Below are 13,119 nucleotides of genomic sequence, written 5' to 3' on the forward strand. Positions count from 1 at the left end.
AGGGAAGTACTGTGGAATGTAGTCCAATCATCCTGGGCTGGAATACCTGTTCACAGGTGCCAGAAGTTGGTTGACTCCATGCAACACAGATGTACAGCAGTTTTCAGAAACAGTGCTTATACAACTAAATATTAATTAAGTGATTCAAAAGAAAGCAAAATCTTCAAACATTTTTCAGTTTATATAGTGAATGTTTGAGTTTATAAAGAAGAATACAAACACTGCTATTTTTTTGAACAGTCTAATATTCACTTTTCTTCAATTTTTTTTAGAGGAACAACACAAATTTGATCTATTTTTCTTCATGTTTTGATTTGGAATAGAATGTGTAGTGTTCCCAATGCATTTGTGTGTATGGAAATAAAAGCTATTAAAAGGATTTTGAGCTTTATTCACTTTTTTCAACACACTGCTATTATTTTGAACATAACTGTATATATATATATATATATATATATATATATATATATATAAAATTATTATTTTTTGTTAAACTTTATTGAGATGTCACAAAGGCATCTCATTAAGTTCAACTGCCGACTGCATGGTGCAAGGCAGTGGATTGCCTCATACCATGGCATGCTGCAATGCAGCGGTATGAACTAAGCATTTTGCGTTATCTATGCAGTGGGACTACCTGGGACCAGCCACCCAATGCAGTCCCACCAATTCTGGTGTGAATATACCCTCAATGTATGGATTTAATACTGCCATAGGCCTCAGGAGATGGTTGCATATATAGGAACAATGTGACTATTCATGTCTACATATATAGACGAGAAAAGAACATGGGGTCACTAGGAGACATCTCAGGTTTTCTCCTGGGGGTAAATATAGTAAATGGACAAGTCTGTCTGTGCTTTAATCACAGTCTGAAATGATACCATAGTACATGATGCATTACTGTGCCATGAGTCATTGTTTAAAGTGTAACTATGGTCAAAATGATATCGTATTTCAACTATTTCCAGCCTACTCCTAATAATCTGGACGAGGTTGAAATTCGTAAACGTACTAATAAAGAACCCCGTGCGACATGTATTCACTATGCAGGGATGTTGATTTCATATCAGATAGTTTATTTCAACCTTTACCCCTGCTGTGGGCAAGCAGCAGGGCTCACCTGTCAGGTGGAAGAATTCAGGTGGCAGCGCTGCCGCCGATTGCTTCCACACAGTGCCAGCCTCTCCTCCCCCTCCCGTGTGAGGTCTCCCGGGCTTGGCTTGCCCATCTGTGGACCTGGGACCGGCTCACCGCCGTCGGCTAGAGGGGAAGGAGGAGAGCAGATACGTGAGGTTATGATGTAATTTCCGGGTCCCTGGGTAGAGATTCCCAGCCATGGAGGCCAGGAAAGAATACAATGCAATACGATATGCACTGCATTACATTCAGTGGAGCAGAGGGAAGACACGCAGACCTTGGTCTCAATAAAGAGAACCTTTCAGCAAAAAGCATCACATAGAGGACAAAAAAAAAAGTAGTTTTTTTTTTATTGTTAAAAATTAAAGTTACACTCAAGCACATAACATTCCCCCCCCCCCTCAAAAAAAAACTGAGGCCACATATACACACGTACAAACATAAAAGCACACGCAGGGGTGTCTACGTATGAAAACGACAATTACGATACATGTTACATATCGCCGCGAATTCCAGAATGAGAGCCATAATTCTAGCACCAGCCCTCCTCTGTAACGCTAGACTGATGACCAATAACAAGCTTTAAAAGTGTTGCCTACAGAAAATATAGGGTACTGAAGTTCGTCGCCATTTCACAAGCGCACGCAAATTTAAGGGTTGACATGTTAGATATCTATTTACTCGGTGCAACCTGATCTTTTATATTTTACAAAAAAGGGGGTATTTTATTGCTTTCTTGTGCCCTAAAATTAATGTACTTGTATTTTTACTGAAATTTTCCTGTAATATCATGTGACATAAAAATTTGGAACTACCACTATTTTATTCTCAAGGGTGCTTTCAGAAAATATATCATGTTTGGGGGTTTTATGTCATCTTCAGGCCTAAAAGGATTTTTTTAAACTTGTGCAAAAGAAAAGCAAAAACGGCTCTGGCAGCGAAAGGGATAAAGAATAAACCCGACACTCCCCTTTCCTGAGAAGCAGCCAATTGGTGCTCATTACACTGCAAGGTCTCTCACCTCCCTGCTAGTTCCCGGAGGTGAGGCTGAAGAGAGGCAGGGAGGGGAGGAGAACAGGATGAACAGCGCAATGTTAAAAATAAATGTTTAAGTTGCCATAAAGCCCCTTTTGTTTTTAAAAGCTCCAGACATTACTAAAGTCACCTCCGATTTAAATACGGTTTTGGTTAAAAGAAACATTTTTTTTTCATCTGTACAAGTAGATTGTTATGAGGGACAAGTAGATTGGGACACTGATTTAGTCCCTGGACAAGTAGTTTTTTCAAAAATGTCCACACCCCTGACTGTGTTCTGTTGATAGGCACTGCTGTATCAGAGAATTCACAGAACTTGCTGTCTGAGCTACAGAGGTGCTGAGAGAGGAGGAGTTTCAGGAGGCAGAGTCAGCACAGGAATCACTGCTGGAAGGCAGCACGGTACCATGGGATATGTAGTCCTTAGAAAATAAATGTAAAGAGAAGCTGCAAAGCATGCACAGAATCCAGGAAGCTGTGGAAAGAGATGGCCAGTAGACGGGCAGCACTACAACATGAAAGGAGATTTTTCAAGAAAGCTTATATTGGATTGTAAATAATAACTATTCTTTGTATTTCTAAAACAATGCTGATGTTAGAAAACGGAAGGGTGACCACAGACCTCCTTTAATTATAATTTGTCTACAATTTGCCATAGAACTAAACCAGTTCACTCGTGGGCAGCAAACTTTCCATTGCCAGACTTAATGGTTGTGTGATAAATAGATGGCACCTTTGAAACCCATGTGGGCACCTTAGTTTGGTATCATAGTTTATTGCTCCTTTAATCAAGTGCATATTGCAACAAATACATAAAATTATGTTGTATGTACTTTACAAAAGCTCAGTTAGTTCTCATGCACACTGGACGTTTTTACAGTGGCTGTTTTTGGCTTTTGATGTTTTTTTCTACAGATAGTAAACCCCCCAGCATATTATCCTATGTGTCCATACACACATTGACTGTAATCAACGTTTTTTGGTTGGGACATTTTTTGGCTGGAAAAAACCCAACGACTAGTGGGTTTCTATGAGTTTTTTAGCTGTAAAAACACTCTAACACTGAAAAATGTGGTAAAACGCAGCAAACTGGCAGTTTTGGGTGTTTTTTTTACCCAAAAAACTATTTTTTTGGGGAAAAAATGCTAAAAAACGCAAACGCTAAAAAACGCTGCTAAACACTAATGCAAAAACACTAATAAAAAGCTGAAAAACTCAAGTTTTAAATGTGACTTTACACAGCTAACGTTACTAGCATTATCAAAACACCCCGTGTGCATGGAGCCTAAGGAATGCTGTTGCCCAAGCCAAAGAAGCTACCAGTCATGCACAGCTGTTGCTACATTGTCAGCACAATGGGAGCTATATTTTAGCATGATGTGAGTAATTTGAAAATAGGCCTCTAGCCTTTTTTGAAAAGCATGAAAAAAACATCTGCCAAAGAAAATGGTTGAAGAAAAGGCGGCTTAAAAGACCACTGTACTTTTAGACACAACCTCCATGGGCCTCCTAAACTAAACCACAGTGAATGCCCCCACCCTAGCTGCTCACTTACAAGAGCTTTGTTTTCCTCCCCTCTGGCTGAAATCTTCTTCACTGCTGGCTGTGCCTTTGCACTGAGCCCTGATAATGGAGATGCTCAGGGAACTGCCATATACAAGTCATTAAGAGGGTTGAAACCCCAGCTAAACGACTGGGGTCCGAACAAAGTCTATTAGATTACCAAATACACTGGGCAGTGAGGTCTAGTTCTAGTGCCAACTAGCCATATGTAGATACATTAGGGTTGTTAGTACAATGTCTATCAGACTAAATATCCATCTGTGACTTCAACAGGGTGCAATAGCTGACCTCTCATCCTGAAAATGCTGGTTGCCTAGCTATCCTGCTGATACTTCAAGTGACTAGGACAGAGTTCTCAACCAGGGTTACGTGGAACCCCAGGGTTCCTCCAGAGGTTGTATACAGTTCCTTGAGCAATAAGGAATTTTGCCTCTCAGATAAGTGTCCCACTGACACCATTGAACCTTTTAGCTATCTGTAAGGGGGGGATTCTTCCCAATGACCACAGGTGTAAGGAGCATTATTCACAGTGACCATTACACTAATGCATCAAGAGTTGTAGATATAGACATTTTTAGCATGGGTTCCCTGAGACTGGAAAGTTATTTCAAGGGTTCCTCTGTATTGAAAAGGTTGGGAAAGGCTGGACTAGGATCTTCCCATAAAGAAAAAAAAAATAATATTTACCTGCCCTGTTTTAATACTGAGTGAAGCGCAGAAGCCACACAGCCAGACATAGAGGAGGCCAGAAATGACCACATTTCTCTTGTCACAATTGTAAATATCTTCCAAAAGTCCCCTTCAACTTGTAAACTAATGCATGAATGTTAAAGTGGAGCTTAAAGCAGGGAAAACAAAATCCTTCCTTGCAGTGGGGCTGCATTGCAAGGTAGGTAGCAGAAAATGCACTTTTTCTTACCTTCCACTGCAGGCTCCCTCCAGGCTGTAAAACATGCACCTGCAGCCTTTGGTGGTCACAGGTCCAAGTACAATGCAGGCCCATAGCTCCTCAATCGATTTGAGGACAATGGGGAGCCACCTACCAGCCAGTGAAGAAGAAAATGCCAGCAGTCAGGGGAGCAGAGGGTCACTGTAAATGAAAGTGTTTTTTCTTGTGCCCTAGTCCAGGGCTCTACAAATCCCAAGTGCCAGGGCGACTAACAATGGTATCCTGGTGCCTGGGTTCACACACTGCCTCTCACTGACTTCAAATGGAAAATGCTCCTACAGACATCAAATGGGAAAACGCCGCCTGCAGACGTCAATGGGAAAATGACGCCCGCAGACATCAATGGGAAAAAACGCACACGCAGACGTCAATGGGAAAAAACGCACACGTAGACGTCAATGGGAAAAAACGCACACGTAGACGTCAATGGGAAAAAACGCACACGTAGACGTCAATGTGAAAAAACGCCGCCTGTAGACGTCAATGCGAAAAACCACCTCCCGTAGACGTCAATGCAAAAAAACGCCTCTCGTAGACGTCAATGCGAAAAAACACCGCCCGTAGACTTCAATGCGAAAAAACACCGCCCGTAGACTTCAATGCGAAAAAACACCGCCCGTAGACTTCAATGCGAAAAAACACCGCCCGTAGACTTCAATGCGGAAAAACACCGCCCGTAGACTTCAATGCGGAAAAACACCGCCCGTAGACTTCAATGCGGAAAAACACCGCCCGTAGACTTCAATGCGGAAAAACACCGCCCGTAGACTTCAATGCAAAAAAAACCCACCGCCCGTAGATGTCAATGCGAAAAAACACCTCCTTTAGACTTCAATGGGAAATATCCTGTCAATAGCAATCCTACATGAACACTCATCTCTGCAATGCCACGCTATCACTTGCAAGTCTGGAACGCACCGTTACAAACAAGCACAGGACCCTTTTCATAATGACACTTAAAACACAATACGTGTGGATCGCATCTGTGTGAACTACCTCAATAAAAACACAAAATATTTAGCCTGTCATGCAAAACAAATTCAGAATCGCATGTGTGTGAACCAGGGCAGCGCCATTCACTCCTGGGCGTTTTGGGATCGCAGCAGAATCGCTGTGATCACAAAACTCAGGTTCAGGTGTCATTATTTTCAATGGCACCTAAAACACAGTGCAGTGTTGCCGTAGCACCCCCCCCCCCCCCCCGGGGAGGGGGGGGGGGGTGCTGACAACTCACACTACGCCAAAAAAAAAAAACAAGAACGGGTTCCTAACTTTTTTAGCTGACTCTAGTCGTAAATGAGCATTTAATCCTTGCAGCAGAGCCCTGCTGCATGGAGGAATTCTGTCTTTCCCAGAGATGGACTTCAAACCTAGCTGTCTGCACTTTGAAAAAAGTGCAGGTACTTTCACATTATGGCAAGATGACCCCTTAGTTGCCCTCTTCTTGTTCTGTGCTCTTCCTCACCACTTCTTTTGTATCTCCTATCTATGACCACTGGACACCCACTGATGATGTAACTCCCATACATAAGTGCTAAAGTTACATTACTCCAACACCTGGCTCCTCCTCTAGTTCTCAGAGTGCTGCACTCTGCAATTATGGAGTTGTGCCGCAGGCAGTGTACACAAAAAGCCTTTTCTACTCAAAAATCTCTACCTACCAGCCTTTTTCTAAAACTCCTGCTTTAAATAAAAAGTATGGCCAAAGCTTTTTTTTGCACTTACTTTTGCTCTCCTATGATCCAGAATGAGACGTCACAGAGCTGCTCCAGGCTCTGAAAGGATCCCAACATTAATGTCAGGATTCACCCAGATACCTGATTGTCAGTTGGCTCAGTCTCTCAGCATGCTTCTCAATACAGGAAGATTAAATATACTGTATGTCTGCCTGGCAATTATGCAGCACATAGTAGACCTTCAATGTATAAACCCCTTATGCCCAGCGTGTGGCCCCCAATCTGTGGCCCTCAGGGCCCCTGCAGACAGTAGTCTGTTTCCCTTCCCTAGATACTTATTGAGGCCAGTGAATGGTCGTTCACACCATTTCATCACATTACACTGTTTAACCTCTTCAATACCGGACACCTTCACCCCCTTCCTGCCCAGGCCAATTTTCAGCTTTCAGCGCTGTCATAGTTTGAATGACAATTGCACAGTCATGCAACACTGTACCCATATGAAGTTTTTAGCAAATGTTTGAGACAGATAGAGCTTTCTTTTGGTGGTATTTAATCATCACTGGGTTTTTAATTTTTGCTAATCAAACAAAAAAAGTCAGAAAATTTAAAAAAAAAGGTGTTTCTTCATTTGTGTTATAAAATTCAGCAAATAAATACTTTTTCTTTTCTCTAATGTGCACTAATGGGAACTGATAAGGCGGAACTGATGGACACTGGCTGGCACTGACCTGAATCAGTGCCCTGATTATCAGTGTAAATGTGTGCTGTCAGGATTCCCAGTTATCGGCTCTCCTTTACTCACACAATGACAGCGCTGAGGAAAAGAGAAGTTTGTTTATATGTGATCAGCTGTGATTGGACACAGCTGATCACATGGTAAAGGGCAGCTGTAATTGGCCCTTCACCTTTATCTGTGATCAGCTGTGTCCAAAGGACACATTGATCACAGATCGTGCCCGAGACACCCTTCTAGAACTAGATGACCGTGCTGCAGCTGTCTTTTGGCTATGGCGCAGTCGTGTGGTGGTTAACGGTTTTCCTTTTTTTAACTTTATTGAAGTGTCACAAAATGACAAGTGTTGACATGTGGTTGACATGCAGAGAGTAGCGCAGCAAAAAACCTCAGCATGCATGAATTTTTCTTACAGGGGGTGCATTAAAACCTTTTTTGCCCCAGTGGTGAGCTGTGTTTTGGGGACATGCAGCCGCAACTGCATGACTGTCAAATGGACCAGTGGCTGTGTCTGTGCAGCCATTGTGTCCCAATAGACATGAATGATGCACCCTGTGCAGGCAAACACAGTATTTTGCAAGGATGATATGCCCGTGTATATAAGGCCTGTGACCATTTCCTGAAACACGTCTCTAGTCTGTAATTGCTTTCTGCAGCATGTCCCTAGTCTCCAACTCCTATAATAAGTCTGCAGTCTTTGTCCATCTCTTGAAGCATGAATGTAGTCATGACCATGACTTCAAGTGGTTCTCAAGGCTCAAGATTTTTTACCTTTATGTATTCTAGGTTTCTATGTGCTGCAGCCCCCTTTAGTACCTGAACTCAGATCCAGCGACATTCTCAACAGCCTCTGCTCTCTGGGGACTCTTCCTCCTCATTGGCTAAGACAGCAGCGGAAGCCCATTGGCTCCCGCCTTGATCCTCTCCTTTTTGGGTCCCTGCCGGCGCTCCTGGCTCCTCCCCTTCAAGCAGTGTCCCCAGGGCAAACGGATTTCCCTGGGGCACTATTTAAAGGGGAGGAGCTAGGAGCCCCGGCAGGAATCCAAAAAGAAGAGGATCAGGGCTGCTCTGTGCAAAAGTACTGCACAGAGCAGGTAAGTATAGACATGTTTGTTATTTAAAAAAAAATTAAGCTTTAGTGTCACTTACAGTTTCTATATAGCTTTCTTTAGCATCACATTCACTGAATTTGATGTGCAGTACTCGGGGATGTCACGGACCTCACATAAAGCCCCCAGTATCAAGAAAGGGCAGCACAGTGGTTTAGTTTCTAGCAACTATGCCTTGAAGCAATGGGGTCCTTGGTTTAAACCCTGCCCAGGATACAATCTTCATGAGTTTGCAAATGTTGCCTGTGCTTGTGTGGGTTTCCATTCACACTCCAAATACACTGCTCAAAAAAATTAAAGGAATGGCTTTAAAACACATCAGATCTCAATGGTGAAAAATATCATGCTGGATATCTATACTGATATGGACTGGGTAATGTGTTAGGAATGTAAGAATGCCCCATCGTGTGATGGAAATGAAAACTATCAACCTACAGAGGACTGCATTCAAAGACACCCCAAAAATCAAAGTGAAAAAATGATGCAGCAGGCTAGTCCATTTTGCTGAAATTTCATTGCAGCAACTCAAAATGGTATTCAGTAGTTTGTATGGCCCCCATGTGCTTGTATGCATGCCTGACAACATCGGGGCATGCAACTGAGACGACGGATGGTGTCCTGGGGTATTTCCTCCCAGATCTGGACTAGGGCATCACTGAGCTCCTGGACAGTCTGAGGTGCAACCTGGTAACATTGAATGGACCAAAACATGATATCCCAGAGGTGTTCTATTGGATTTAGGTCAAGCAAGCGTGGGGGCCATTTGATGGTATCAATTCCTTAATTCTCCAGGAACTGCCTGCTTACTCTCGCCACATGAGGCCGGGCATTGTCATGCACCAGGAGGAACCCAGAACTCACTGCACCAGTGTCTGATAATGGGTCCAAGGATAAAGGCCTACCCAGACCATCACTGACCCACCACCAAAATGGTCACGCTGAACGATGTTACAGGCAACATAATGTTCTGCACGGCTTCTCCAGATCCTTTCACGTCTGTCACAAGTGCTCAAGGTGAACCTGCTTTCATCTGTAAAAAGCACAGGGCGCCAGTGGCAAACCTGCCAATTCTGGTGTTCAATGGAAAATGCCAATCAAGCTCTATGGTGCCAGGCAGTGAGCACAGGGCCCACTAGAGGACTTTGGGCCCTTAGGCCACCCTCATGAAGTCTGTTTCTGATTGCTTAGAGACTTTCACACCAGTGGCCTGCTGGAGGTCATTTTGTAGGGCTCTGGCAGTGCTCATCCTGTTCCTCCTTGCACAAAGGAGCAGATACTGGCCCTTCTGATGGGTTAAGCCCCTTCTATGGCCTTGTCCAGCTCTCCTAGAGTAACTGCCTTTCTCCTGGAATCTCCTCCATGCTCTTGAGACTGTGCTGGGAGACACAGCAAACCTTCTGGCAATGGCATGTATTGATGTGTCATCCTGGAGGAGTTGGACTGCCTGTGTAACCTCTGTAGGGTCCAGGTATCGCCTCATGCTACAAGTAGTGACACTGACCCTAGCCAAATGCAAAACTAGTGAAAAATAGTCAGAAAAGATGAGTAGGGGAAAAAATGTCAGTGGCCTATAAAACCATTCCTGTTTTGGGGGTCATCTCATTGTTGCCCATCTAATGCACCTGTTGTTAATTTCATTAGCTCCAAAGCAGCTGAAACTGATTAACAACCCCCTCTGCTACTTAACTGACTAGAGTAATATCCCAGGAGTCTAATTGACTTGATGCTATACTTTGATTAAAAAGTGTTCCTTTTTTTGAGCAGTGTACATGCTGGTAGGTAAATTGGCTTCTGTCTAAATTGGCTATGCACATGCATTACCACATTCTGCATGCCAGTGCCAAGCTGAGCAATTAGGGAGGGTTGAGGAAAGATCTGGAGACCTATCCTGTAGAACATTAGCCAAGAAAACTGTATGGAAAAGGCTCTCAAGTGTACCAAACATGGTGCTAGAGAACTGGCCCTTAAAATCACTTGTCCCTGCACTGCCGATCTCCTCTACCATAACCATTACCATCTGCTTGAACCTGAATTCAGAAAGGATAAATGTATGTTTGCCTGGCAAGGCTGCAACACATATCAGACTACCACTGATATAAGGCCTAGTCAATGGGTGCCTTGTACTGGCTATCAGCAGCATATTCCTGAATACAGGAAGCATACGTTTATTTGTTTCCTGAAAGACAGAATCTACTTGGTGGGCCCCTATCTATGACAATTTCCTCTAGCTCAGCCATTACCAGTTGGTTGCTGAGTACAGGAAGGATAGAATGTATGTTTGCTTGGAAGTACTACAGCACATATCAGCCCTGGTATATAAAGCCTAGTCACTGGGCCCTGCACTGCCTGTGGCATTCTTATCTAGCACAGCCATGTTACTGATGTTACTGTTGATTTTTTACTTCAGTTGCACTACAAGGGACTGAAATGTTCCAGGAAAGCTCTTTTCATGCTGAGATAATCAAAATGACCACAGCTGATCAAAGTTGAAAGTCAAATAGCTTTTTTGAAAGTCATTTTTAGGAGGGGGGTGATCATTTTTCCAACTCAGGGATTCTGTTTTGAATGTTTTCAATTATTTTTCTGATATGTTGAGGTTATATCTCTCACTTGGATATTATACCTTGTACTGATTAAATTCAGCTGAATAAAACAAAAACTGTGTCTGTCTTCATTTCAGGCTGCAAAGCAACAAAATGTGGTTATATTAAAAGGGGGGTTATTCTTGTCTACGCCCACTGTATATGAATGTGTACCGGGCAGAAGTGCAGCATGTACCAGATTCTGGTGTATACAGCCTAGTTACTAGGCCCTATACTGTCTGTGACATTCTCCTCCAGCACAGCCAGCATGTTCTTAAATTAAGAAAGGATGAATGTATGTATACCTGGCTGAATAAAGCCTAGTCACTGAATGCCCCGTAATGTCTATGTATGGCATTCTCCTCTAGCACTGCCATTACCATCTGCATGTTCCTAAATACAGGAAGGATAAATATGTTGCTGAACATTGTAGGCCCCAATATATGTCATCCTCCTGTAGCACAGCCATTACCAATTGGTTTCTGAATACAAGAGGGATGTATATTTATCTATAACTAGCAGTACTGCAGCATATATCAGACCCCTGGAGTATACAGCGTAGTCACTGGGCCCTGTTCACCGCCTGCCTGTGGTATTTTCTTCTACTGCTGCCATTACAAGGTGGCTGTTCCTCAACACAGGACAGATAAATGTATGTATTCCGTGCAATTCTGCCACATGTATGAGGGGGCCCAGTGTATAAGGCCTAGTAACTGGGTGCCATGCACTGTCTATGTATGGCATTCACCTCCAGCACTGCCATTACCGGTTGCATGCTCCTAAATACAGGAAGGATACATGTGAACATTGTAGGCCCCCAGTGTATGTCATCCTCCTGTAGCTCAGCCATTTCCAGTTGGTTCCTGAATACAGGAAGGATATCCGTATATGTCCAGTATGTGTAGCTGGCAGTAGTGCAGCATGAAGCAGTCACTAGGCCCTGTACTGTCTGTCTGTGACATTCTCCTCTGGCACAGCCAGCATGTTCCTAAATACAGACCGGATAAATGTTAGTATGTCTGACAATTCAGCAAGACATATGAGGGCCCTGGTATATACAGCATAGTCACTGGGCCCTGCCTGCCTATGTATGTCATTCTCCTCCAGCACTGCCATTACAGCTGCATGTTCCTATACACAGGAAGGATATACTGTCTATGTGTATGTCTGGCAATACTGCAGCAGATATGAGGGCCCCCGGTGTATAGAGCCTAGTCACCGGGCCCTGTCCCGTCTATGTCATCCTTCTATAGCACATCCCCAGGGAAGTCCACCTCCCTGTATAACGCACTGTGATGGGTACCATCCTCCTCATCATCATCATCGTCGTCCTCGCATACCTTCCCCTCCCCCCCTCCCGCACTCACGAAATTGTCCCCACAGCCGTTGTCCGGGCACAGCACGTAGAAGGAGACCCCGGGATCGGCGTAGAAATCCATCCTCCGCTCGGTCTCCTCGGTGGCGATGAGGTCGAAGGGGGTGTTGGAGCACCATTTATCCGCCACGTCCGCCAGCTGCTGGAAATCCATGGTGCCCCGCGGTGTGCTGAGCTCCCTGCCGGCCGCCTATGTCTGCATTGTTTACATGCTGCTCATGGACCGAACCGGGGGGGGGAGGAGGTGCAGGGGAAGGCCGCGGTGATGCAGCGGATGCTCCGGGTATTGTTCGTCGCCCCGGCCGCCCCGAACACAGCTGCAGGTTGGGCTGCTGCCGTGTGACGCGGACGATGCAGCTCGGTGATGTCACGGCTGGCCCTGCCTTGACAGCAGCTGGGGTGGTAGTCGTCGTGACGTCACCGAGGCGGCGCCCAACCGGCTTCTCCGCTGAGAGATGGAAGCCTGGGAGAAGCTAGCGCGGCTCCCTCTGCAGCATCCTTCGGGGTATAACCGGGCAGAGCGAGAGCTGCGTCCACAGGACAGATGTGCGGAGAGCAATGGACGCATTGGAGCGCCTCCTGCGTCTTCCTGCGCTAATGGTAGCGTACAGGTGGACAGCCCGCCGGATCTGTGCATGGAGATCTCTTCTTGGCTTTGGTGTTCAGATTGCTGCATGCAGATTTTTTTATGTCTTGTATGTTTATCTCACAGTGGTTAAAGGGAATTATGTGCATAATATACTATGTGTATAAAAATTATAGGGCAGGGGTATTTTAATAAAATTCAATACAAATTCATTAACATTTTGTTTCAGATGAGGTCCAAATCTTATGTTTGTGCTGTCACAGAGCCCATTTACATCAGGTGTCACCATCAGAGTGCTCTCTTAGATCAGATATCCCCATCAGTGCCCTTTTATATCGTGTCCTCATAGATCAGATGTTCCCATCACA

At 44.4% G+C, this 13,119-nt stretch overlaps 1 protein-coding gene across 1 annotated transcript in view; it reads right to left on the reverse strand.

Annotated features, from left to right (window-relative positions):
* MTURN (maturin, neural progenitor differentiation regulator homolog) overlaps window positions 1-12,682 on the reverse strand; it is a 33,464-nt gene extending 20,782 nt beyond the window's left edge. The window contains exon 1 of the mRNA XM_089652070.1: window positions 12,158-12,682. Within this exon, the coding sequence (XP_089508196.1) occupies window positions 12,158-12,319 (162 nt within the window). The 5' untranslated portion in view covers window positions 12,320-12,682. The remainder of the gene's footprint in view (window positions 1-12,157) is intronic.
* Between the last annotated feature and the right edge of the window lie 437 nt (window positions 12,683-13,119).

Source organism: Staurois parvus, unplaced genomic scaffold (assembly GCF_062004578.1).
Source record: "Staurois parvus isolate SC_StPar_1 unplaced genomic scaffold, SC_StPar_1.0 ptg000670l, whole genome shotgun sequence".
Taxonomy (NCBI): Eukaryota; Metazoa; Chordata; class Amphibia; order Anura; family Ranidae; genus Staurois; species Staurois parvus.